Source organism: Oncorhynchus kisutch, linkage group LG13, assembly GCF_002021735.2.
Source record: "Oncorhynchus kisutch isolate 150728-3 linkage group LG13, Okis_V2, whole genome shotgun sequence".
NCBI lineage: Eukaryota > Metazoa > Chordata > Actinopteri > Salmoniformes > Salmonidae > Oncorhynchus > Oncorhynchus kisutch.
In genome coordinates this window covers 60,429,437-60,452,961 of record NC_034186.2, presented here as the reverse complement: position 1 = coordinate 60,452,961, position 23,525 = coordinate 60,429,437, and the positions used below count along the sequence as shown (strand labels likewise).

Here is a 23,525-nt window from a genome sequence, read left to right as displayed (position 1 = left end):
CAACATGGCGCATATAACATTTATTTTCCTTATAGCCCATTGTTTGCAAGGGGTGGGCCAGTTGAAACTTTAGAACAGAGAAAAGGAAGGCCAGCTAAGGAGCCACACCCCTTCCTCCGTCTGATTTTACAGGTCTTCCGTCACATGGAGTAAATCAACAGAATGGGAATAATGGATGACAGATGGTTGTCGAAGGAGAGCAAACACACTCCCTGTAGAGATCTGGTATAGTTTTACATCCCTCCTGTGTCAAATCCACATACACACACCAGCCCTGCAGCTGAGCCCCTCCCCCCAGGTTAGCCAGAATGGCCCAGCTGAAATGGCGCCTCTGGTCGCAGCCGGACATAGTGACCAAGCACTTTCAGCCTCTTGCATCAGATATGGTCATCCTGGCTGTTTGTCAGGAAACTATTCTTCTATTAATAGCACTGGGCATGTGTTCCTGGGATAGACATAGCTTGTCCATCCACAACATCTCTTTCTATAAGTATTGTTATTTCATATACTGTAGATCATCTTGTGCCTATATAACCTAGTTAGTTTATTCTTATTCCCTGAACTGAATATATAAAGTTGTATTGCCATAGCTAGTTATAAGGCTGACTGGGAGCCATAGACATTAGAGAATAAGAGCATGCCAGACAGCTGCCGTAATGCCATTCCAGCACCCAGCCTTTCTCTCTGTGAATGGCTGTGGTTTCCCCCTTTATTCAATCAGTCATTGCACAGACTTGGGCAGTGAGCAGGCAACCGGCAGCTAAAATAGCCAACATTGTTCTGAAGACTGACTAATGAATGACAAAAAAAGGGGGAAAGAAGGCCGTGAGGCGGGAAGAGGAGGTGGTGAGGGGAGGTCATCCATTGTTCCTTTTGCCCATTTTATCCCTCGGTCTTCCCATGGGATGGTTGTTTGTTATGGAGGGCCCAGTGCGGCTTTGTTAGCTAGCCTGCTTTGAGGTCAGTAAAGCTGGGATGGTGCCAAATCTCACCTCCCACACCGCCCCCGGGTCTCACTCACTTTAATGTAATACACAGAGGAAACAGATCGATGCTGAGGGAGAAGCCAGCTGTTTTCTTGGCCTGGTCTAAGGGTATACTTTCCTCTGAGCTTCATCCAGATTTCAACACACTGGATAATTATTCTCAGAACCCGTTGTGCGCTGGTCTTTCCTCTATCAGAAGAGACACATACCCTGGATAATACACCGTCCTTGTAAAATAACTGACAGTTTCTTAACTGACTTGTTTAGTTAAATAAACGTTAAATATACCAAAAAAATGGACCGTGGTGTGTTTATTTGTTTATATTTCTGTTTTTCTCCCTTAATTTTTCAAAAGCTTTTTGTAAATATTTCAATGTAGAGTAATATCAAACATGCATCATGAAAAAAGTCCTACACAGTTCTTAAGCAAAAAATAAAATGTATAAACATATTTGTCAATTTGTTTTATTTTTCCATGTATGTTTTTTGTGTGCATTTCTACAGAGAGAACACTAGCCAAAGAACAACACAAGTTTATTTTTGCTGTAATCGTGAACAAAGCATAACTAATATGGTACCATGTTGTTTCATTGTATGTTAGTTATACGTTGTGACACTGTGTTGTGAAACGCTTTAATAAAATGAAGGCAAACTGTTCTTCTGGGATTTCAAACCATGCACTGCTGAACATCTAGACAAATGGCTACCCAGACTATTCACCCCCCCCCCCCCACTGCCACTCTCTGTTGTCATCTATGCATAATCACTTTAATAACTCTACCTACATGTACATACTACCTCAACTAACCGATGCCCCCGCACATTGACTCTGTACCGGCACCCTCTGTATATATTGTTATATTTTACTGTTCCTCTTTAATTACTTGTTACTTTTATCTCTTATTCTTATCTGTATTTTTTGAAACTGCACTGTCGGTTAGGGGCTCGTAAGTAAGCATTTCACTGTAAGGTCTACTACACCTGTTGTATTCGGCGCACGTGACTAATACAATTTGATTTGATTTGCTGCTTGTAGTGTGTGAGTTGAAATATCAAATGATAATCATAAATAACACTATTCAATGGAGTAAGTCAAGGGGTATGAATACTTTCTGAAGGCACAGCTGGAGTCCTTATCAAATGGACTTAAGATGTTAAGATAACAGTTGCTGCTAGAAAAAACAAGCTCGCAGGTCCTGTGCAGTGAAATACCTTGGTTCTCACTTTTGCTCTGATTGATTTCCTTCAATCAGTGCAATCAAATCAACTATCAATTAATGCCAGTTCGGAATGCTTTGACTTTCAAATGTCCTTTCTTTGGTTTTTAATTAAGTTACTTTTGTTCTTCAAGGGGGGGGGCAAAATAAACAAATGCTATTCAAACCTCAATTTGTAAAACTTACAAAAAATGGCCCTCAATGTCTTGAAATAGAGTAGGTACACTGGTGGTTAGTGCCAGCAGGGTGTGCACCAAAGCACAACTTTTTGGTTTTTGAAAACAGCATAAATATTTGACGGTCTGTGCTATCTCGCATCCTTGGGACGTCCCTACCCCATTGAAGTTGACATTTTAAATGGTGTAGGTAAGGATTATGGTTATAGTTAGGGTTTAGGGTAGGGACATCCCAAGGATCCCGGAGAGCACTGAATTGTCATGACATTCTGTGACATAGTACATTCATGTTTGGATGAAATTATCGTTTCATTTACTTTCCACTGTGAGGATCAATGTGAATCAATGCTCAAATTCAAAGCCTGTAAAATGTAAATAGTTTTACACTCTCAGTAACACTTGTTACTTCTACTTTACTCCTTTATAGAAACCATGCTGAAATTGTTCCTATTCTTCCCCAGATGACCAGGAGTCTCCATCTTCAGAACCTTCAGAAGTAACATTCACACCCTCTACCACATCTTTACAAACCAGCTGCTTCACCTGTGAGGGCATCTGTTCGTCCTCTTCTTCAAGGGTGGAAGCTTTAGGTGTGTCGCTGTCCATCTTTGTGTTCCAATTAGTTGCCTGTGGATTCTCCAAATCCACCCAGGATAGGTTGTTAGCCAAGGCTAGGTTCTGATTGGGTAGCTCGGTCACATGGTCATATGGCTCATCCGGTTGATAGGGGGCTCCTGTCTCCAGATTGGAACCCCAGAAGTTGTTGTGTACACCAGAGCTGAGGAAGCTGTGGAGGTCCCGGGCTTCGCTGTCAGTTTTGGATGATCTCTCAGAGTCTCTCTTGTGACCTGCAAAAGGATCTCCAGATTCCAGGTGTTTGTTTGGACTTTCTAAGACTTCCCATTCATCTGTCTGAAGACATTCATTACTTGCCTGATAGCTAGTGACCTCTTCTGCAGAATGTTCAATAAGAGTATTGCAATCCTCATAGTGAGAGACTGCCACATCTAACAAGTCTTCCTGATCTGCAGTTAGATTTGCTTTGGCGACAGGTTGCAAATACTGGCTTGCATTTGGCGACTCATCATCTGTGCTGTTGGACTCTTCTATATCCAAGTTGTTCATGTCGGTTTGACTCTCAGGCCTGCTGTTTAAACTGCTGTAGATAGAATGGCTTTCAGTGAAGTCTGCATGAGTCGACATATAAAGGTTCTGGTCATCCTGTCCTTCTATTTTGTCTGGTACAGCTTCAGTTTCCAGTCCCCCACTGAATACCTTACCTTGAGCCAAATATTCTTCTTGGGATATTTCTACTGAACCTTCTCTAAGAGATGTGTGATCAGATGTCATTAGAATCCTAGAGTGCACCGAATACATAACCTCTGAGGAAAGACACTTTTGCTCAGACGGATTCAGTTTCTCTCCACCTGAAGGTATATGCTCTTGCTCAGACTGATTCAGTTTCTCTGCACCTGAAGGTATACACTCTTGCTCAGACTGATTCAGTTTCTCTGCACCTGAAGGTATACACTCTTGCTCAGACTGATTCAGTTTCTCTGCACCTGAAGGTATACACTCTTGCTCAGACTGATTCAGTTTCTCTGCACCTGAAGGTATACACTCTTGCTCAGACTGATTCAGTTTCTCTGCACCTGAAGGTATACACTCTTGCTCAGACTGATTCAGTTTCTCTGCACCTGAAGGTATACACTCTTGCTCAGACTGATTCAGTTTCTCTGCACATGAAGGTATACACTTTTGCTCAGACGGATTCAGTTTCTCTCCACCTGAAGGTATATGCTCTTGCTCAGACTGATTCAGTTTCTCTGCACCTGAAGGTATACACTCTTGCTCAGACTGATTCAGTTTCTCTGCACCTGAAGGTATACACTCTTGCTCAGACTGATTCAGTTTCTCTGCACCTGAAGGTATACACTCTTGCTCAGACTGATTCAGTTTCTCTGCACCTGAAGGTATACACTCTTGCTCAGACTGATTCAGTTTCTCTGCACCTGAAGGTATACACTCTTGCTCAGACTGATTCAGTTTCTCTGCACATGAAGGTATACACTCTTGCTCAGACTGATTCAGTTTCTCTGCACATGAAGGTATACACTCTTGCTCAGACTGATTCAGTTTCTCTGCACCTGAAGGTATATACTCGGGATCGGATTGATTCATTTTCTCTCTGTCTGAGGGTATATGTTCTTGCTCACATATATCCAGTTTCTCTCCGCCTGAAATTATATACTCTGGCTCGAATTGATTCAGTTTCTCTCCGCCTGAAATTATATACTCTGGCTCAGATTGATTCAGTTTCTCTCCACCTAAAGGTATATCCTCTGTCTCGGATTGATTAATTTTCTCTCCACCTAAAGGTATATTTTCTTGCTCAAATTGATTCAGTTTTTCTCCACCTAAAGGTATATTTTCTTGCTCAAATTGATTCAGTTTCTCTCCACCTAAAGGTATATTTTCTTGCTCGGATTGATTCAGTTTCTCCCCGCCTGAAGTTATATCCTCTTGTTCAGATTGATTCAGTTTCTCTCTGTCTGAGGGTATATGTTCTTGCACATATAGATTCAGTTTCTCTCCATCTGAGGGTATATGTTCTTGCGCATATAGATTCAGTTTCTCTCCGCCTGAAGTTATGTACTCTGGCACGGATTGATTCAGTTTCTCTCTGTCTGAGGGTATGTGTTCTTGTGCATTTACGTTCTGTTTCTCTCCGTTTGAAGGTATATCCTCTGGCTCGGATTGATAAATTTTCTCTCCATCTGAGGGTATATGTTCTTGCTCACATATATCCAGTGTCTCTCCACCTAAAGGTATATTTTCTTGCTCGAATTGATTCAGTTTCTCTCCACCTAAAGGTATATTTTCTTGCTCGAATTGATTCAGTTTCTCTCCACCTAAAGGTATATTTTCTTGCTCAAATTGATTCAGTTTCTCTCCACCTAAAGGTATATTTTCTTGCTCAAATTGATTCAGTTTCTCTCCACCTAAAGGTATATTTTCTTGCTCGGATTGATTCAGTTTCTCCCCGCCTGAAGTTATATCTTCTTGCTCGGATTGGTTCAGTTTCTCCCCGCCTGAAGTTATATCCTCTTGTTCAGATTGATTCAGTTTCTCTCTGTCTGAGGGTATATGTTCTTGCACATATAGATTCAGTTTCTCTCCATCTGAGGGTATATGTTCTTGCGCATATAGATTCAGTTTCTCTCCGCCTGAAGTTATGTACTCTGGCACGGATTGATTCAGTTTCTCTCTGTCTGAGGGTATGTGTTCTTGTGCATTTACGTTCTGTTTCTCTCCGTTTGAAGGTATATCCTCTGGCTCGGATTGATAAATTTTCTCTCCATCTGAGGGTATATGTTCTTGCTCACATATATCCAGTGTCTCTCCACCTAAAGGTATATTTTCTTGCTCGAATTGATTCAGTTTCTCTCCACCTAAAGGTATATTTTCTTGCTCGAATTGATTCAGTTTCTCTCCACCTAAAGGTATATTTTCTTGCTCAAATTGATTCAGTTTCTCTCCACCTAAAGGTATATTTTCTTGCTCAAATTGATTCAGTTTCTCTCCACCTAAAGGTATATTTTCTTGCTCGGATTGATTCAGTTTCTCCCCGCCTGAAGTTATATCCTCTTGTTCAGATTGATTCAGTTTCTCTCTGTCTGAGGGTATATGTTCTTGCACATATAGATTCAGTTTCTCTCCATCTGAGGGTATATGTTCTTGCGCATATAGATTCAGTTTCTCTCCGCCTGAAGTTATGTACTCTGGCACGGATTGATTCAGTTTCTCTCTGTCTGAGGGTATGTGTTCTAGTGCATTTACGTTCTGTTTCTCTCCGTTTGAAGGTATATCCTCTGGCTCGGATTGATTCAGTTTCTCTCCTCCTGAAGGTATCTTCTCTTGTTCAGATTGATTCAGTTTCTCTCCACCTAAAGTTATATTTTCTTGCTCAAATTGATTCAGTTTTTCTCCACCTAAAGGTATATTTTCTTGCTCAAATTGATTCAGTTTTTCTCCATCTAAAGGTATATTTTCTTGCTCGGATTGATTCATTTTTTCTCTGTCTGAGGGTATATGTTCTTGCTCACATATATCCAGTGTCTCCCCGCCTGAAGTTATATCCTCTTGTTCAGATTGATTCAGTTCCTCTCCGTCTGTTGGTATGTGTTCTTGCACATATAGATTCAGTTTATCTCCGCCTGAAGTTATGTACTCTGGCTCGGATTGATTCAGTTTCTCTCCGCCTGAAATGATATACTCTGGCTCAGATTGATTCAGTTTCTCTCCTCCTGAAGGTATCTTCTCCTGTTCAGATTGATTCATTTTCTCTCCATCTGAGGGTATGTTTTCTTGCACATATAGATTAAGTTTCTCTCCGCCTGAGGGTATATACTCTTGTTCAGATTGATTCAGATTCTCTCCATCTGAGGATATGTGTTCTTGTGCATTTAGATTCAGTTTCTCTCCTCCTGAAGGTATATACTCTTGTTCAGATTGATTCAGTCTCTCTGAGTGTATATACTCTTGCTCAGGTTGATTCAGTCTCTCTGAGTGTATATACTCTTGCTCAGGTTGATTCAGTCTCTCTGAGTGTATATACTCTTGCTCAGGTTGATTCAGTCTCTCTGAGTGTATATACTCTTGCTCAGGTTGATTCAGTCTCTCTGAGTGTATATACTCTTGTTCAGATTGATTCAGTCTCTCTGAGTGTATATACTCTTGTTCAGATTGATTCAGTCTCTCTGAGTGTATATACTCTTGTTCAGATTGATTCAGTCTCTCTGAGTGTATCTGCTCTACCTCCTCACTGTATAATATGTCTTGTGTCTGGGAAAGTTCAGTGTGAGACTCAATTTGAAGACTCAGTACTGACTCGCTCTCAATCATCTGCCCAGTAAAGTGTTCACTGTAACTGGATATAGATAAATTCTCTAGCTCTTGCTCCACCAATCTATCAATTCTTTCTTCATTATAGTCCTCATCAGAGCACACCATGGAGTACTCTCCAGGTTCTGTAAGTTCCTCATAGGATTGCTCCTCTTCTGCCTCCTGAATCAACTGATCTACAGCATTCTCCTCATCGTTCTCCTGTGTAGAATGCTCCTTTGTTTGGCTAGCATCCATGTCCTCTTGGTGAGTGGAGCCCATGTTACGTTCCTGATCTATGACATCTCCTTCTGACTCTTCATACAGATCCTCCATGGTGTCAAACTGTTTGGACTTGCCTTCGCCCCAGGTGTCTGTTCCTGTCTGGCAAACCTCCCTGTCCTCTTCACCATCACTGGAGTCACTCTCGCCCAAGTGTGAAGCCTGAGTGTTGACATCCGTCTCGTCACTCTTGTAACGGATCAAGGGGTGTGTGTCGGCTAGTGTGTTGTCCTGAGCATAGCTGTCGCCTTCTAGCTCAGCCCTCCATGAAACAGAATTATTTTGACAGTAGTTTGCCTCATCATGATCCTCTTTGTCATTGTCGGATATATTCAGTTTCTCTCCACCTGAAGGTATATGCTCTTGCTCAGATTGATTCAGTTTCTCTCCGTTTGAATTGATATACCTTTGCTCAGACTGATTCAGTTTCTCTCTGCCTGAAGGTATTTGCTCTTGCTCGAATTGATTTAGTTTCTCTTCATTTGAAGGTATATACTCTTGATCAGCCCGATTGGGTTGGGTTTCTCTGTTATTCCACATCTCTTCCCCTTTCATATGATACTTTCCTTCTTTCCAATCATCCATTCTTTCTCCAATTCCATTCTCTTCATTGTACCCTGCCACTCGATCCCATTCATCCTTTACATCCCCGTTGGGGTTCAGTGCATGTTGTTCCTCACGTTTGTTAGACATATCATTTTCATCATCCACTTTTGTGAAATTTATGTCACCTTCCTCCACTCTTTCAACATGGTGAAATACCTCTTCTGACCAGTGAGAAGCTTGAGCAGATTCATATGAGATAATCTCCTCTTGGTTGAACTTATCGATTCTTTCTGTCATGTCATTTTCCTTAATGAATCCTCCCAATCTTTCACGATCATCCTTACCATACCCATAGGGGTGCAATTCATCTTCCAATTGCTCCTCATGTTTGTTAGACATATCATTTTCATCCTCTTTTGGGAGATGAATAACATCTTCCTCCAGTCTTTTAACATGGCGAAATGCCTCTTCTGAACCGTGGGAGGCTTGAGTGGATTCATATGACATATTGTCCTCTTGGTTAAGCTCTATTGGCTTGTTGTAACTTTTCCCCGCCCCATACTCAAAAGCTTGACTGCTTGTGAAGGTCTCAAATGCTTGTTCTAGCATTGATGCAGTTTCAGATTCCAAGCCTTCGTTTCCCGCCCATTCAGCATCTTTCTTTGCTGTTTCAAGCTCTCTTTCCTCCGATGCATTCATGGGACCATAAGGCATATCTAGTAGAGGTTCCTCTTTTTCAAAAGACATTTCAAAAGGTATATCATTATCATCATTCGCTGAGAAAGCAGAATGTGCCCCTGTCACCGAACCTGCTCTCTCATAGCTCACTGAAGGGCTGTAGAGCTCTTGAGCATCAGTGCTGAACACAGTTGGCATACTGAAGCTGGTCTCGACCCGGTGACTCATGGCAGATTCCAGAACGGGTTTCTCTTCAGCAAACCAGGTTCTGACTATGTTCTGATCCTCTTCCTCCTTTTCCATATCCCACATGGATTGTTCCTTGTGGTCAGATCCAAGCAAAGATACAACATCAGCTCCTGCCTCTTCAGTGGGAGGTGAGAGAGGCTCAGCATAGTTGACTTCTATATGGACATCTTGGGGTCTGAAGTGGTGGACTGAAATTCCGTCCTGTGGTACTTTGGGGTAAGGCGTTGAACAACTTACCTGGTGGTTGGACCCTACGCCAAAGTCGATATGCTCTTCTGTCTTTCGACAACTCTCAGGTGTTTCATTCAGGGTTACCCGATTTTGAGTCCAGATTGGTGATGCGGACATCATTGTCACATTGGATCGTGGGCTTGCTCTATGGATGGTAGAGATGGGCCTGATCATGTGACTGGTAGCCAGCTGTGTCTGGAAGCTTTGCTTAACCCCTCGGGAGCTGGGGACTCCATCTGTGAATGACATAGGAAGATTATTGAATAGGTACACCATACATAATGGTACTGGGTAGGCCACAGGCCAGGGACTATTGTAGATAGACATCAATAAGGTTGAAATGACACTGACAATGATCTTAACAATACCAGGAAACATTCACCAATGCTTTGATTGTAAGACAAAAAGCAATCTCTGTCTATTCCAAAATGTCTTCAGTTTTATCTTAGGTTGACAGAGATCTCGAAACCCCATCCCAAAGGCAATATTAGGAGACATGTTCTCCTGAACAGAGGTTAGACAGTAATGGAGAGATATTGATCATGACTTCCTTCCCCTCCAGTCTGAATTACCGGAAAGCAAAGCCATATGGCTCAATGACCTTTGGGGACTCTAGGAAGCTTGCGTTACAGAGCACAAAGCGTCTAGCTCAGCCCCCTAACCAATCCACACCATCCCCCACTCGTTTTGGTCTGATGTGAATATAGACACTGTACAGTACAGAGTCAGGCTTCGCCCACCTTAAGTATGATGAAGATTCCTTTTGGTTTACAGTACAATTATACAGTAACAGGAGTACATGTCATGGAGGTGTTGGCTTTGACACCTATCAATATCATGTTGTACTACAACACAGTCACTGATCTAACTGGCAGATTCCTGTATGAAGTGATCATTTACCAGAGATGTAGGTACTCCTTAGCTGATTTGTTGAAGAGAAATCCCCCTTCAGACTTTCATTGTCCAGTAAAGCGCTGAAGGAAAAGAGCAGACACAGACAAATGAGAGAAGGATTCATAAAGGGAAAGTGATGTAACATTTTTTTGCAACACTATCCAGAAAATCTTATGTCCTGGTTAGAAGCAGCTTGAATACTAATGTGACGAATAACCAAAATAATTTGTACTTTGGCCACACTAGGGGGTATTCTGAAATGATGTATCATAGGGTGGGGTGAGAGGAGTGAAGTGGGAGGGCTTTTGTTGCCAACATGAGATCTGTTGTTATGGAAATGTGGGGACGACATTGTCATTTGACGAGCCATCTGCTGTGCATACCACTGCCATCAATTCCCCCTCTCACATACTCACAGCCTAAAATACAGGCATGCACGCCCTGACATTCTGATTAGCCCAAGCAGAACTAATACCATTTGTATTCACAGATGTGGACCATGCCCATTCCAACACACATTCAAACCAGCATCTCTAATGAAACAATACTTAGAAATACTTAGAAACTGGTGCACATGTATATCCCAATATGATCCCAGAATCACATTCCAAGTGTTGCTCAATGTGTTCTGTTGCGCATTGGGATCTACTGTATAGGTGCCGATAATATGAATTTGATGCATTTACGAAATCACTTTTGAGACTTGCTGTCTGCTTCTCCCCCTGCCTCTTATTCCTGTTCCTCTAGACTCCCATAGCTCATACGTTGGTCATCCCCTGCTGATACCTTGGGGTCACTATGGAGGGGGAAGAGACCAAGGGAAAGAGAAAGGCGCCACTATAGAGGCCCATATAAAGTTACCCTGCTCAAGACAGCTGAGACTGGCCTTTTCAAGGGGATGACCTTTTGGGCCAGACAGCTGAGCCCTATTGGACAACAGGCCTTGGGCATCTACATATTGTTCCACATTCTCACAGGGGGAGGGGTGATGGGGCTCAGTCTGAACTTCCAGTTGAAAAGCAATCTTTGAATGTGATAAACTAGACGTCTAAATCAGCATGGACATGGGGGCTAATAATGACGGCTTTCTCAGAAATCGGTAGAAAAGTAAAAAGAAAAAGAACATGTTTGGAAAAGAAGAGGAAGATAGTAGTGACATTTGCCTCAATTTTCATATTCTGATCGACAGGCTTTTTTGCAGACGTCAAACATGCGTGGGCTTGGTGTCGCCTTTTCAGCCGTTGCCACCTTCATCAGAGTTCAAACCAACTTGAGGTGACACTTTTATTTGAACATTCCCACGTCTCTCTTACATAAAAAAAAATGACACTACCTCTTGCTGTGTGCCAATAGTCTTTCATGGCTTCCTCCCCGTGTCTCTTTTCCCTCTACAGTTGATAAGTAAAATAGCTGGATGGATGGCCATCAACATACTTTCATCTGTCATGGTCTATCCGATCAGTGGTTGTGAAGATAAACAAGTTCAACTTGAGATCATTGTGTACAAGTAATGTTTTCAAGCAAAGCTCCAATTGACATCAATGCATGATTTACTAGTTACCCTTTAGCATTTGGCCCAAAATGTCTATAGTTTCATGCTAAAGATATGATGAGAGAGGTACTGTAGCTTCTGATATATGTACTGTGACATGTACCGTACCTGTATGTGGCCACCTCCATGCCCAGAGACATCTTCAGCTGCAGCAGACCCCTACTTTCTGTCAGGAGAGTGTCAATCTGATTTCCCAGCGCCCCCTTCTCCATCTCCAACACATCCAGATGGGCCTGTGGAACAGGAAAAGGGAAGAGAATTGATTGGAAATGGCATTGATGTTATCCAACCATAGCACATGAACAGGTATTGAAGGCACCGAATTATGGTTCCTGGTCCCATGGCAAGAGCTTATGACCAGCATAGAACATAGAATGTTCAATGTTGTGTTCCCTGCATCTAATGGTTGGGCCCCAGTGTGGATTTTTGACCTTTCTGGACAAATAATGACCTGGAACTAATTCCCAAAGCCCCAGCCTAGGCCGAGTCCAACATGCTGTTTCTGTCCAAACATTTCATTAGCATTTCAAATGAAAGGGAGCACAATATAAGCCTTCTCAGAGATACTGCGTTGGTATGTTTCTACGTCATAGATATCATCAGACTCATTTGGACAAAAACACCTCGTTTTCATAAATTTACCATATTGTTCCTGTTTTTATTTTGGGCCATGTCCATTTGAAAAACGTTCTGCTATGACTGACATTTGAAACACTTTGTTTTGCCCTGGTTTGCTCAACTGGAAGCAGCTTTAGCTGTCTCCACAACGAAGCACATTGTCATTTGTCTTTGGACTGAAATCATTTGAAGGTCCTAAATCCCAGACAGCAGTCACATTCAGACAACACACTCAAGATGTTTTAAACAATGCATGATTATTAAAACATAACTCGATATGGAATTTAATAGTATGGTTAGGAATCTCACTTATATGGCTCAGTTCAGGTTCAGGAGAACAGGAACAACAGGAACAGGAACAGGAACAATCTAATTGACACTGTTTTATGATTGAATTGGCAAATGACACTGTTAACAAAGTTATGAGATATTGACATGAATAAACCCACACCCATAAATACGCCCACACCAAAGACCAAGGTCGGCTACTTTAACTGTTCTTACCTGCAGGTTTTGTATCTCTTGCCTCTGCATGTCTCTCTGTTTGGCCACACTCCTCTCCAGACACTGCCTTCTATCCTGGGCTGATTGCAGCTCATTCTCCAGGGCCTGAAGTTTCAGTTGGCTCTCATTCTTCTCCTGGCCCACCTGGGCCAACCGGGTTCTGGCCTGGTTTAGAGACTCGTCCAGGCTGTCCACCTGGCCCTGAAACACCATGGCCGCCTCATGCCACGCCCTGACAGCCATCTGGGAGTACTCCTCACCCAGCTCCTGGAGGCTGGGCAGCTGGGTGCCCGTTTGGGGTGGAGGGGGTGGCAGTGCAGGTCTGACATGGATTAGTGTAGCCTGGAAGCCGGCAACATCTTCCTGGTGGGTTTTTATCTGGAACTGGATTTGTTTCTCTAGCTGGCTCACCTTCTCTCTTAACCAGATCTGAGCCTTCCTCTCCTCCTCCATCTGCTTCCTGCTGTCTGCCAGCTTCTTCTTCACCTCCCCATGGGCGTCCGCCTCCCACTGTCTCTGCAGCCCCAGGACGTGGAGCTCCTCACCCAGGCTCCCTAGCTCCAGCTCCACCCGATCCTTCTCCCTCCAGACTTCCTCTACCTCTTGCCTGGCCAGGCTCAGCTTGTCCTCCAGGCCCATCCGCCCCCCCTGGCCGCTGCCCCTCAGGGCCTGGATCTCCTGGCATAGTAGCTTGTTCTCCTCCTCCAGCAGCCTCACTCGGCCCAGGTAGGTCTCCAGGCGTTGGTTGAGGTTCAGCATCTGGAGCTTGTCGTCAGTCCGGTGGCTGTGGTGGTGTCGGAGGCGGTGGAGCTCCATGTCAGAGAGAGAGGACAGATAGTAATGCTGGTTGAGTAATTCAATTTTTTTAAAGTAAAGAATTCCTCACCCTGGAGCGAGCAGGTTCTGGCAATGTGTGTGAGGTGCTGATTCGGTCTCTCGCTCTCTCTCCCTCTCTCTCCAAGCCTGTGTGTGATGGTCAGAATGTGCTGTGAGGCTGCTTGCCTCCTGGAGTGTGACCGCTGGTGAGACACTCTCCTTTCATACTGGAATTCATGCAGGGGGAGGGCAGAGGGGAAGAAAGGAGAGGAGGGAAGAGAGGGAGGTGGGAGTGAGCGGTGATGTCATTTGGGGGTTAACTCTAGCTCTGCTGGGAATGTCTTTTTCTTATTCACTGGGAGAAATTCACATTTTGATTGAATGATTTCTGTTATCTCTCTACAAGTACATATTCAGTTGTAATTTATGAAATGATGTATTTCTTTAGACCATTTCTTTTTCTGATAAAAAAACATTGTGTGTAATTGTTAGACTACTGAATGTAATATGTAAGGCTAAATGTCATAGCACGAATACAATACTCTAATACGGCACTGTAAATGAAGAGACTTGACAGGAAGCCTAGAGGAAACATTTGTAGTTGGACTAAGACAACTCTGATTGTCACACATGTTTAGAAACTATAGGCTAAATCAATCTAATTGGATAGTTTTTTGATAAAAAAATAGTGATGTCCATTTTGACCTCACTACTACCCTCTGGTGACAGTATTTCAACATTGCAGCAGCCCCACGTCCATACAGTATCAAGTCCACTTCCATTCAAACTTGATCTTATGGTTGGGAAAGGGGAGTATTTAATCAATTGTGCATCTGAATGCCAACAACTGAAATGTGTCTTCCTCATTTAACCCAACCCCTCTGGCTTAATAGTGTCCTGAAGATCTATTGCAGACATATGGGAAATGAATTACAGACAAATGAGAAACACATTACGACATGTTCTGAAGTCTTAGCAAGCCAGGGTATTCCCTTTAACTTGTAAGCCAGTCAACCACAATGTGAATTGGCCAACTTCTCAAACTTCTCAAGCAACCACTGACAGGAGGGTATGGCATGTCTTCAGAGGTGTCCTCATGCTAAAACAAGTGAGCATAGAATGAGATACACTATGTACAAAACTATTTCTGTTGTCTGCCTATTGTTTCCGTACAGTTTTTCATATTGAGTACAGGTGTATTGACAATGGCACGTCAACATGACTTCCTCTTCTCAGTCAGGTGAAATTGTTGTCTGACATGAGTAATGCATACCAGAGTCTAAGCAGAAGTACTAATACAGGTCCTAATTGGAGCCATCACTACTCGTATAGATCAATACTGGGTAAGGTTTCTCTGTACTTGTATCTCTAAGAAACACACTGTTGACAACTAAAGGATGTCAGAAGAGCTGCATTATTCTACAGTGGTTTTCAAGAATCCCATAATTTCTTTGCTGGAAGGTGAGTCTTGGCCTTTCTTTCTCATCTCTTCATCAATGTCACTCACTTTTATTTAATTTCGTTCAGTTTCAAAAAATGTCAATTCCAGAATGAAGACTATAACAATCACAGTTGTTTGTGAATATTCCAAGTAAAGGGTCCATAAATCAAGTGAGCCAGATATGGCTGCTACAGTATGCTGAGTCATGTTCATGTTTTTCTACTCTGACATTATGTTTTAATCAAGTACAAATTACATTCTAAACCCATTTCATCTCATGGGTCACAATAGCAAGAATATATTTGTTGTACTTTACAGGCTCTAGAGAAGTTAAAGTTGTATTTATAATCAACGTTTCAAATATGTGTGGTGATGAAGTGCATACCGTGTAAATATTGCCTGTTCTCGGTTGCAACACTCACTACCGAGTTCCAAATTGCCTCTGGAAGCAACATCAGCACAAGAACTGTTCGTTGGGAGCTTCATGAAATGGGTTTCCATGGCCGAGCAGCGCACACAAGCCTAAGATCACCATGTGCAATGCCACGCGTAGGCTGCAGTGATGTAATGCTCACTGCTATTGGACTCTTGAGCAGTGGAAACTCGTTCTCTGGAGTGATGAATCACGCTTCCCCATCTGGCGGTCCGATGGACGATTCTGGGTTTGGCGGATGCCAGGAGAACGCTACCTGCCCCAATGCATAGTGCCAACTGTAAAGTTTGGTGGAGGAGGAATAATGGTCTGGGGACATTTTTCATGGTTCGGATTAGGCACCTTGGTTCCAGTGAAGGGAAATCTTAACACTACGGCATACAATGACATTTTAGACGATTCTGTTCTTTCAACTTTGTGGCAACCTTTTAGGGAAGGTCCTTTCCTGATTTAGCATGACAATGCCCCCATGCACAAAGCAAGGTCCATACAGAAATGGTTTGTCGAGATCGGTGTGGAAGAACTTGACTGGCCTGCATAGAGCCCTGACCTCAACTCATCGAACACCTTTGGAATGAACTGGGATGCCGACTGAGAGCCAGGCCTAATCGCCCAACATCAGTGCCCAACCTCACTAATGCTCTTGTGGCTGAATGGAAGTTCCCGCAGCAATGTTCCAACATCTAGTTTAAAACCTTCCCAGAAGAGTGGAAACTGTTATTACAGCAAAAGTGGGAGCAACTCCAAATTAATGCCCACGACTTTGGAATGAGATGTGTCCACACACTTTTGGTCATGTAGCACATGTGCCTTAATTTTCAATACATTGAATCCATGATACTTGAGGTATATTAATTACACATACACAGTGTCTCTAATTTATAAAATACAGTACCGGTCAAAAGTTTGGACACACATACTCATTCATTATTTTTGTTTTGTTTTACTGTTTTCTACATTGCAGCATAATAGTGAAGACATCAAAACTATGAAATAACACATGGAATCACGTAGTAACCACAAAAAGTGTTAAACAAATCCAAATATATTTTATACCTAATATTATTCATAGTAGCCACCCTTTGCCTTGATGACAGCTTTGCACACTCTTGTCATTCTCTCAACCAGCTTCATGAGGTAGTCACCTGGAATCCATTTCAATTAACAGGTGTGCCATGAGGAATGCTTTTCCAACAGTATTGAAGGAGTTCCCACATAATATGCTGAGCACTTGTTGGCTGCTTTTCCTTCACTCTGAGGTCCCCAAACCATCTCAATTGGGTTGGGGTGGGTGATTGTGGAGGCCAGGTCATCTGATGCAGCACTCCTTCACTCTCCTTGGTGAAATAGTCCTTACACAGCCTGGAGGTGTGTTTTGGGTCATTGTCCTATTGAAAAATGTATTATTGTCCCACTTAAGCGCAAACCATATGGGATGGCGTATCGCTGCAGAATGCTGTGGTAGCCATGCTGGTTAATTGTGCCTTGAATTCTAAATAAGTCACAGACAGTGTCACCAGCAAAGCACTCCACACCATCACATCTCCTCCATACGTCACGATGGGAACCACACATGCAGAGATCATCTGTTCACCTACTCTGTCTCTCACAAAGCTACGGCAGTTGGAACCAAAAATCAAAAATATTGACTAATCTGACCAAAGGACAGATTTCCACCGGTCTAATGTCCATTGCTATTTTTTTTTGGGCCCAAGCAAGTCTCTTCTTCTTATTGATGTCCTTTAGAAGTGGTTTCTTTGCAGCAATTCGACCATGAAGGCCTGATTCACGCATTCTCCTCTGAACAGTTGATGTTGAGATGTGTCTGTTACTTGAACTCTGTGAAGCATTTTATTTGGGCTGCAATCTGAGGTGCAGTTAAATGCCGATTTCTGAGGCTGGTAATGCTAAGGAACTCTGGCTCTTGATGGCCTGTCATTTCTCTTTGCCTATTTGAGCTATTCTTGCCATAATATGGACTTGGTCTTTTACCAAATTGGAATATCTTCTGTATAACACCCCTACCTTGTCACAACACAACTAGCAACTGCAAGCTAGCTAGCTAAATTGCCATAAATGTTTAATGCTTTTCAACCTGCCCCCAAATTAAGATAATTGGTTCAGAGTTTGTTTAGATATTTCAACCTGCGTGTTGTGATTGCGTTTGGTGTGTGGGACCAAATCAATTTGTGCGTGTCCGGTTTGGGCATGGTGTTTTGGAGGAAACGGCACACGCAGGGATGAGACGCCATACACCTCGTCCAATTCTCCCTTGTGCCGATAGGGTGAACTGGAGATAAGCCAACCTGTATGCTCTGCAAACAAAATTATAAGAAATGTTAGTCTGATACCGAAACTAAATCACAATGTATTTACAATGAGCACGCCCCATTATTGGTTAGAATGAGATTTCATGAATCATGATGCTGTCTGCGATTCGAACTCCTGTCATCTAATCTAAATGTAAATGTGTTACCAACTTGGCAAACAGAGCTGATGATAAACATCATTATAAAATACTGAACACCTACCCACTACTGATATTAACCTTAAGCAATGTATAATCAAGCTAAATTTGACCAATAATTTAACTGGCATATCAGCTGCTGACTGGTCGAGTAACCTCTTCTGCCAGGAAGTCCTTCATATGGATTAGTAACACGTTCAATAAATACATTGCCATCCAGACAGACTGACAGGAACTTCTGACTGCATAATACAGCCACCATCCGCTGGGATATTGTGCTGTATCGCTACCATCTCTCTACAACACACACACACTCCTACTCTAGCCATTACCTGGCAGCATCCCCACTCACACCAGTTTGTGTTTGCCCTCTAGCTGAGGTGTTTCAGACGGCATAACTGTGTTGTTACTGCTACGAGAAGAAACTCTTTGATCTGGGGCAACGATCGGCTCAAACATGAACGGCTTCAGTAGGTTTATTGGCTCCCTAACTAACAATTATGTCCTTTTCTGTAATAAACTCATTCTCAGACTTGGAGCTACTCTTTTTATTCAGCCATTTTGGGGAATTCCAAAATACTCTCTCCTGCCAGTGACGCAACAATGCCAATATGGTGATTTACAGTTACAGTTAGATGGCATTCTTAATCATAGTGTTTCCATTTCCCTTGAATGATTTTCAAACTCCTCATATATCTTCTTACGAATCTTCTTATGTTTGGTCTGATGTCTGGTGCTAGGCAACCAATTTAGCTAGCTATCTAGCTAGCAATGGCAATCATGTTAGCATATTTCCTACTGAGATGACTGTTCTAAAATATGTACTTTGGTTTAAAATAATCTATACTGAAACTTTAATTTGACGTTTGAGTGGATTAAACATGTTCAATTGCTTATTCTCTCACTGCCCAGAGTTTAAAACAAGGGTTTAGCTATCATGGAATTAAGAACAAATCCAATAACTTTATTTTCAAGAATCTAATTTCTTGTAAACTTTTTGCTGAAGGAGAAACATAAGAAATATTGCAATAACCTTTCCAATAACCTTTTTGAGGAATAGCAACTTTGCTTAACTTTCTTTAAGTTAATAATACATTTTTTCTTAAGACGATTTTGTGAATCTGGACCCAGGTGACTACCTCATGAAGCTGGTTGAGAGAATGCCAAGAGTGTGCAAAACTGTCATCAAGGCAAAGGGTGGCTACTTTGAAGAATAGGAAAGCAACAGGGACGAGGAGTTTTGACAAAGAAACTGGGGTCTATGAATAACAAATAGGAACATTTAAGGGTAGGATATGGATGTATCAGTACTTGATTGTTTCAATATTAGGGTATGGGGCATGTCTGGGAAAATGTAGGAACAAATGGGTTAATATTATTGAATATGTATGTGTCCCCTTTCTCTTCCCCACAGAGAAAAAAGAGGAAGAAACAGTATATGCTGAAGTTAAGGGAAGTGCAGTCACTCAACGGACTCCTGCCACAGCAGGTACATTTGAGAGATACTGAACTGCGGAAGATCTGCGTTATTGTGCAATTAGTCTCTCTAGATATCCGGGTTGCCTCCAACAATTAAAAAATGTTTCGCTTTAACATCGTCTGAACGGCAATTTGGCATAGAGGAATTATGTCACTGCCTATGCGAGTACCTTATCCGCTTGAATAAAATAAGAAATAGTAACAACAACAAAAAGCTAAATGTAGATATATTTCCTCAAATTATCCACCATTTACTGTTCAATTATTAGATTTCATCAAATTATGGAATAACGCTTACCATTAAATGTATACACTGCTAACATGCTAACAATTTGGCTATAATAACATGAATCTTATTTTTGCTATTCCTAGTGGATGAGAGGCCTGCTCTCCACTCTCAACCCTTTCGAGGAGTGGCAGTGTGTTTGGGTGTTCTTTGTGTCCTCTTGGTTTCAGCCATTATAGGCCTCTATGTGTACTGTGAGTATGTGGAACATAACATAATATGGATTGTGGAGTGGTGCAGGATGACATCATAGAGTAAACATGTCCTTCTCTCTCCATAGTCAGCACTGCCCTGTCAGAGCACAACACAAAGTTGGTGAGGGAACTGGAGCAACTAACAGATGAGCGTGCATTCCTACTGGCGACCAATCAGGACCTTACGAACCTCAATAGCAATCTGAGTACAGCCAATCACATTTTGCGGTGTGATTATAGCAAAGTAAGCACTGCAAACCAACGTTTAGCGGCTGAGAAAGAAGCATTGTCAAGAGAGAGGGATAGACTGAACTGGAATCTTAGGTACATATATCAGTTTGAAAATTTTCCAGTCAATCAGTATTGTTCACCAAAGGATGACGTAGGAGGTAAGCCCCCTTCCTGTTGGCCTTGTTTTCATCATAGTGTACACCACGTGTCAAACTCCTCCCACGGAGGGCCAAGTGTCTGCGGGTTGTCGCTCCACCCTTGTACTTGATTGATGATTTAAGGTCACTAATTAGTAAGGAACTCCCCTCACCTGGTTGTCTAGGTCTTAATAGAAGGACAAAACTAAAACCTGAAGACACTCGGCCCTCCACGGAATGAGTTTGACACCCTTTCTATCTTACTCTGTAATATTGATAATACGTATGTAGTACAATTACCTAATAATTACCAACTAATAATTATTACCTGTAATTCTTCATTGTTGCAGAGAGAAAGTGTAACCCTTGTCGAAGTGGTTGGATGTTGTTCCAATCTAGTTGTTACCAGATTTTATACCATTCCAGTCCCTGGAATACCTGGGAACAAAGCAGAGAGAATTGCAAAAAAAATCATTCTGATCTGCTTGTCATAGGAAGTCAAACGGAACAGGTGGGACAATGCTACAGACTAGAGTTTTGAGGGACAGATTCATTTCACATTTAAAGTGGATCTCCAAAAAGTGAAATGGGAACTATATTATAATGTGTGATATGTAGATATGAGCTCAAGGTAAACCAGTTGTTACTGAAAGACAAAAGCACAAAGGTCATTATACTGCTGCTACCTGTTATGCCTTTTGTTATTCTCGCTCATTTGGACCTGATTAGATACATTTATTCAGAACGTTTAGACACTCTCTCCTGAAACTGTGGATTACCATATAAAAATGTTTTTACTTGTGGTTTCATTCATTTCACATTCAGGAATTCATTCATAACCACACTCAATACTACTTTGATATTCATCATGGATACTGGATCGGTTTGACTGACATAGCTAATGTCAACCAATGGCTCTGGGTTAATGGAAGTCACCAGACTGATGGGTAAGGACCTTTCATTCAATGTAAATACAACAAAGACGCATTGTTAAATCATTATTTGACTCCGTCATTTCTTTTCATTCATGGCGGTGTTCTCTTTTCACAGGTTTTGGAAGAGACAAACTGGGGGGGGTAATTGCGTGTTAACTGTTCCAAATAATGCGCCTTTGGCTAATTGGAATGCTGAATCATGTAGCATGCAGAACCGTTGGATCTGTGAGAGTAGAGCCTTACTATGGTCAGATTAAATTGCAGGGACACTCTCTTAAGAGGTATTCTCACATACTGAACTCATATATTATTGCATCTCCACTTGAGAATTACATTGAGTTTTATTCTTCTAATTTAAGGACCCCTGCATCTGTCTGTTGTGGTCAATTCGAATTCACTCAATTCAGGAAGTGATTTTAATTTAACATTTACAATGGAAAACCTTCATTAGCTGACTTCAATTTGAATTGACCCCAATCTGGTTCTGTTTGTATGTTTTTGAATCAAGGATCTGTAGTAATGTAGCTATAGAGAAGTTTAAAAATAATGTTTCGTTTTGACCTTTCATATAAATCAGGCATATTTTCTTTAATGTCAATCATTTCACTTTGACAATAAATGTATGTTCTTCTATTGTCTTACTGTATTATGTTCGTAGTGTTTTAGAGTAACATTTGTTTTGGCCTTTTCATAGATCAGAAATCATATCATATTCAGTTTATAAAGCAAAGCAGGACTTGTCTTCCAAGATGGTCTTCTTTCGATTTTGAAAGATCTTACTTAGCATATGAAGTACAAGTTTAATACATGGAATGGAAGTTAATGAAATCACTGTTTTATAAACTATACAATACTTCTAAATCAGCAGCTTTAGGCACTTGATTAAATCTTTATTTAAAGCAGCAATCAGGAGTTGAAACCGTAACAAAGTACATCCCCGCCCCTGTTTTGGTAAAAAAAAAAAAAAAAAAGCTGAGGGATGGGGCTGGAGAAATGTTACCACTGTCAAATTCATAGAAGGAGCCATGGATGCAATGCCTGACCATCCATGATATCAAAATTATAGTTTTAACCATGCTATGAGGCTATGTAGTGTTTGTTTACATGTATTTTGATGACAAACATTGGAGGAAAACAAGCTTATATTGTTGGTTCTGATGGAGAATCACAGTTGAACGAAGCTCATGAGGCATTTATAAGTTATATTCTTTAAGAATCAATGGGTACATATCATTCATTTAAGTCCAAAATTGATTTCTCTTTAAGCATCATGCAAATGTGTCACATCAGAGAGTAATAAGGAAAGCTCATTGAGCAAAAGACGGGCTCCAATCCTTTATTCAGCCCATCAATTATCCAATAAGATGAATTTGATAAGATTACTAAATTTTTTACATGAAATAGTCTCAATCTTTATCAGATAAACTAAAAACCATTGTGTCCATATTTAATTAAATGATTGCAAATGTATATGCAGAGACGGTCTTCTACAAAACAGTAATGTCAATCAAATCATTAATTTCTCCAAGTGACTCACTCAGACACTAATATCAAAAATAAGAAGTCGTCCAAGAACCAAGAGGATTCAGCGGAGATAGTGTGTTCTAACGTAGAGAAACCAACCAATCAGAAACTGCGGTGGACTCTCCTCAATTGGATGCAGAAATAGAGGAGAGAGAGATGAAGGGAGAACCGTGGAGGAGGAACCTAAAATAAAAGGTCAAAACAAAAAATGCAAAGAGGACAAGCAGACAGTAGAGGACAGGTAACATGAGTCCATACCTCAAAAAAAAAAAAATGGAACAAGATTGATGAGGACTTGCCTAAGATTGTTGGAGAGGTAAATAGGTCAGGCATTTAGGAGCTTGTGGTCAGAGCTCCAATGTTCACTTCATCTCATAGACACATGAAACCATCATATGAAACACAGTATATTTGAATCTGACATTATTGCAAAACCATGAAAAAAGGATGCTTTGTTTCCTGTCAACAGACTTTCAACAATCTACTTCATAGTGGAATGGATATTAGAAAGAATTGTGTGCATCAACTGGCGTTTATATACCGCTTCTTGTACGGTGGTCCTGTATTGTTAATATTCTCAACATGGATGTTTTAAACAATGCTACATCAGATAAAAGGTTGCTAGATATGAGCATAGTAGTGTCCATGTTTATTTGGAATAAACAAATGGCATAGCTATTTTCTCAGATCCATTTTGACCTCAGTACTACCCTCTGGTGACAGTATTCAACATTGCAACAGCCCCACGTCCATATTGTACAGTAG

The 23,525-nt window shown here is 41.5% G+C and overlaps 2 protein-coding genes across 2 annotated transcripts; one reads left to right on the top strand and one right to left on the bottom strand.

The window, feature by feature from the left end:
- Positions 1–1,435: 1,435 nt before the first annotated feature.
- On the bottom strand, positions 1,436–20,734 carry LOC109901728 (tanabin-like). The gene is made up of 5 exons (XM_020497700.2): positions 20,630–20,734; positions 12,818–13,860; positions 11,804–11,928; positions 10,150–10,223; positions 1,436–9,485 (listed from the first exon to the last, which is right to left on the bottom strand). Exons 2-5 carry the CDS (start codon positions 13,631–13,633, stop codon positions 2,827–2,829), a joined length of 7,674 nt encoding a protein of 2,557 aa, XP_020353289.2. The 5' UTR covers positions 13,634–13,860; positions 20,630–20,734; the 3' UTR covers positions 1,436–2,826.
- LOC109902033 (C-type lectin domain family 12 member B) lies at positions 14,701–21,867 on the top strand. Its single transcript, XM_020498087.2, has 7 exons — positions 14,701–15,094; positions 19,389–19,463; positions 19,826–19,933; positions 20,020–20,322; positions 20,652–20,812; positions 21,127–21,248; positions 21,352–21,867. Exons 1-7 carry the CDS (start codon positions 15,031–15,033, stop codon positions 21,491–21,493), a joined length of 975 nt encoding a protein of 324 aa, XP_020353676.1. The 5' UTR covers positions 14,701–15,030; the 3' UTR covers positions 21,494–21,867.
- The last annotated feature ends 1,658 nt before the right edge of the window (positions 21,868–23,525 follow it).